Genomic DNA, 2,500 nt, shown 5'->3' on the forward strand with positions numbered 1-2,500 from the left:
CGTGGATGACGAGGGGGAGGAGGAGGAAGGGGAGGAGGAGGATGGGGAGGAGGAGCGGGGTGGGGGAGGGTTGCTGTCAGGCGTACCAGCGGCGGGCTGGCCGGCGACAACTGGGTTGATGGCGAAGACGGCCAAGGAGATCTTCGTCGAGTGCATGCAAAAGGGCGGCGTTCCGACCGGCCTTACCGCAAAGCAGAAGAACCGCGTCAACACGATCTTCGAGTGGTTCAGCAGCATGGCAACCAGGGAGGAGCTCGCGGCTCTCTCGCCCTCGGCTACCGACTTGGGGGGCGCGAGGTGTCCCCTACTTCACACCAGCAGGCCTCCCCCCTCCTCCGCCAATTTTACTAGTCGCTTTTTTGTCAGGATCATCGCTGCGAGGCTGGACGCGCTCATCAAGGCGCGATTTGCCAAGCTCTACAGCGACAACTGGGAGGCTCGCAAGGAGAAGGGGCCGAGGACGCAGAAGGTCCCGCTCTCGCTCCAGGCTGCCAAGGGACCTCTCACCTCCACCGCCCTCAGCACTGCCATCGAGAACCTCGGCAGCCACAGGACTGGGCTCTTTGAACCCGCTGTCAGTTTGGTGCAGCTCACGCTCGTGTTCTGCTCGGGCTTGATGGACTCTCAGGTGTCGTGTCTCCATGCATTGGTGGGTGTGCAAGGGCGGGAGGCGCTGCAGGCTTGGAGAGTCGGGCGAAGCGGCCCTCTCGAGGCTGTGGACGATGTGCGCCCACCGGCGCCCAAGCGCGCCCGGCCCGCCGACAGCGGCCCAGGCAGCTCGAGCGGCAGCTCGAGCGGCAGCTCCGGCGCAAGCTGCTCCAGCGCCCCCTGCTCCGGCGGCATGTTCGCCTTCTTTCGGCGGGGGAGTTAGCGCTCTCACTGCCGACAGGGTGCGCGCCGCCCATGCAGCCTGGCTCATTCCCGGCCTCCTCCCTTCCGCCTGGCGTTTTCCTCTCCTCATTCCTTGTCTTCCCTCCGCGCAGGTGCCTGCACGGTCTGCGCTGCGGCCCCTGCCTGGCCGCGCCAGCGCAAGCCCTGAGGGCTGGGAGGGCTGGCGAGAGAGGAGAGGAGAGAGAAAGGAGAGAGAGCGTGTCTAGTGTGTGTTACGTCTATTCGAGACCGCGCTGCGCGCGGTCCGCGGTGCCCCGCGCTGCGCGCGGTGCCGGTGGTACCCTCGGAACCCTCGGAACCCTCGGGATGGCGCCCGAGCGCGCTGCGCGCGCTCGCCGAACCCTCGACACCCGGCGCTGCGCGCCGGACGCGCTGCGCGCGCATGTCGAAGGTTGGGGCCCGTGACGAAGGCTGAATTTTTCCCCGTGACCGGAGGACACTCGCGGACCGAGGAGTCTCGAGCTTCGGCTGGCGAACCATCATGCCGCTCTCGGCACCGCAGCGGCGCGAGCGCCGCGCCGCGCAGCGCGCTGCCGAGGCTCAGGACGCGGCTCGCGGGCAGCGCAACCGCCCGGCGCCGAGCCGGTGCTAGGCCGCCTCCGCTGCGCCTGCTTCCTTGCGCGCCGCTGGACGTCGGCCGAGAAGACCGCTTCCCTCTGGGGACCCGACTCCGCGAAGATCGCGCGCGCGTCGTGAGTGGCGGCGCGCGCGCGATCTCCGTTCCCGGGCACGCCGGTCGCAGTGGCATGGGCTCCCAGGCTCAAAAGCGCTCCCGCCAACAGCGAGCGAGCGCCGCCGCTGCTCCTCCTCCCGCCGCCGCTCACCGAGACTCGGTGCCGCCGTTCGCCGCCGCCGCCGCCGCCGCCGCCGCCGCGGCCTCGCGCCTCGCCTCCGTCACCGCCGCCCTCCATCTCGCAGCGGCGCGTCCCTCTGATGGCGCGGGCGCCTCGCTCACCGGCGCCTCGCCGCCGCCCCCCCCCTTCTCGCGCCGCTCCGCTCGTGGCCGCCGCCTCCCCTGTCAATCCCGCCGCCTCCCCTGTCATCCCGCCGCCCGCACCACCGCCGCCACCGCCTCGCGCCTCGCCGCCGCCGCCACCGACCGCCCTCCCCTGCGCCGCTGAGCGCGGTGCAGGGGGTGAGCCCCCGCTGCGCAGCCTCACCGCAGTGCACTGCGCTCTCCGCGCCCCTGACGATTAGTGAGGAGGTGGTGTTGCACAGCATGGAGCTCGGCGAGCGTTTAGCGAGCCCCGCAGCTAGTTCTTGATACGAAACCACGACGACACACACCAGTCGACTCGCATCGGTTGCCTCCATGAACACCTTGTGACGGTGCCCTGGCAAAATCGTCGCGATTTCGATGCGCGATTTAGCTAAGTCCCAGAGCCGTTTACGCATGAGCGGGCCCCCTCACCAGCCTAGGGCTCGCGCTTCTGGCCCGAGGTGTCGCCGCTGCCTCCCGCGCCCTCCGGCGCCTGCTGCTACTGCCGGTCGGCCGGTCGGGTCCGCGCGACGGCTCCATCCTCGAGACGTAGCGGTCGCTGAGCGCTTTCTCGACCGCTACGTCTTCCAGTGCACCCACCCACCGCGACCCTCGAACCTGCGCTGCGCG

At 70.1% G+C, this 2,500-nt stretch overlaps 1 protein-coding gene across 1 annotated transcript; it reads right to left on the bottom strand.

Annotated features, from left to right (window-relative positions):
- Positions 1–1,343: 1,343 nt before the first annotated feature.
- EMIHUDRAFT_446862 (hypothetical protein) lies at positions 1,344–2,226 on the bottom strand. The gene has a single exon (XM_005791458.1). It carries the CDS (start codon positions 1,932–1,934, stop codon positions 1,371–1,373), a length of 564 nt encoding a protein of 187 aa, XP_005791515.1. The 5' UTR covers positions 1,935–2,226; the 3' UTR covers positions 1,344–1,370.
- Positions 2,227–2,500: the final 274 nt, after the last annotated feature.

This window comes from Emiliania huxleyi (assembly GCF_000372725.1).
Source record: "Emiliania huxleyi CCMP1516 unplaced genomic scaffold EMIHUscaffold_1129, whole genome shotgun sequence".
Classification (NCBI taxonomy): domain Eukaryota; phylum Haptophyta; order Isochrysidales; family Noelaerhabdaceae; genus Emiliania; species Emiliania huxleyi.

Excerpts from the sequence above, each read along its gene's own strand:
- EMIHUDRAFT_446862 (XM_005791458.1), bottom strand. The coding sequence starts at position 1,934 with ATGACAGGGGAGGCGGCGGGATTGACAGGGGAGGCGGCGGCCACGAGC.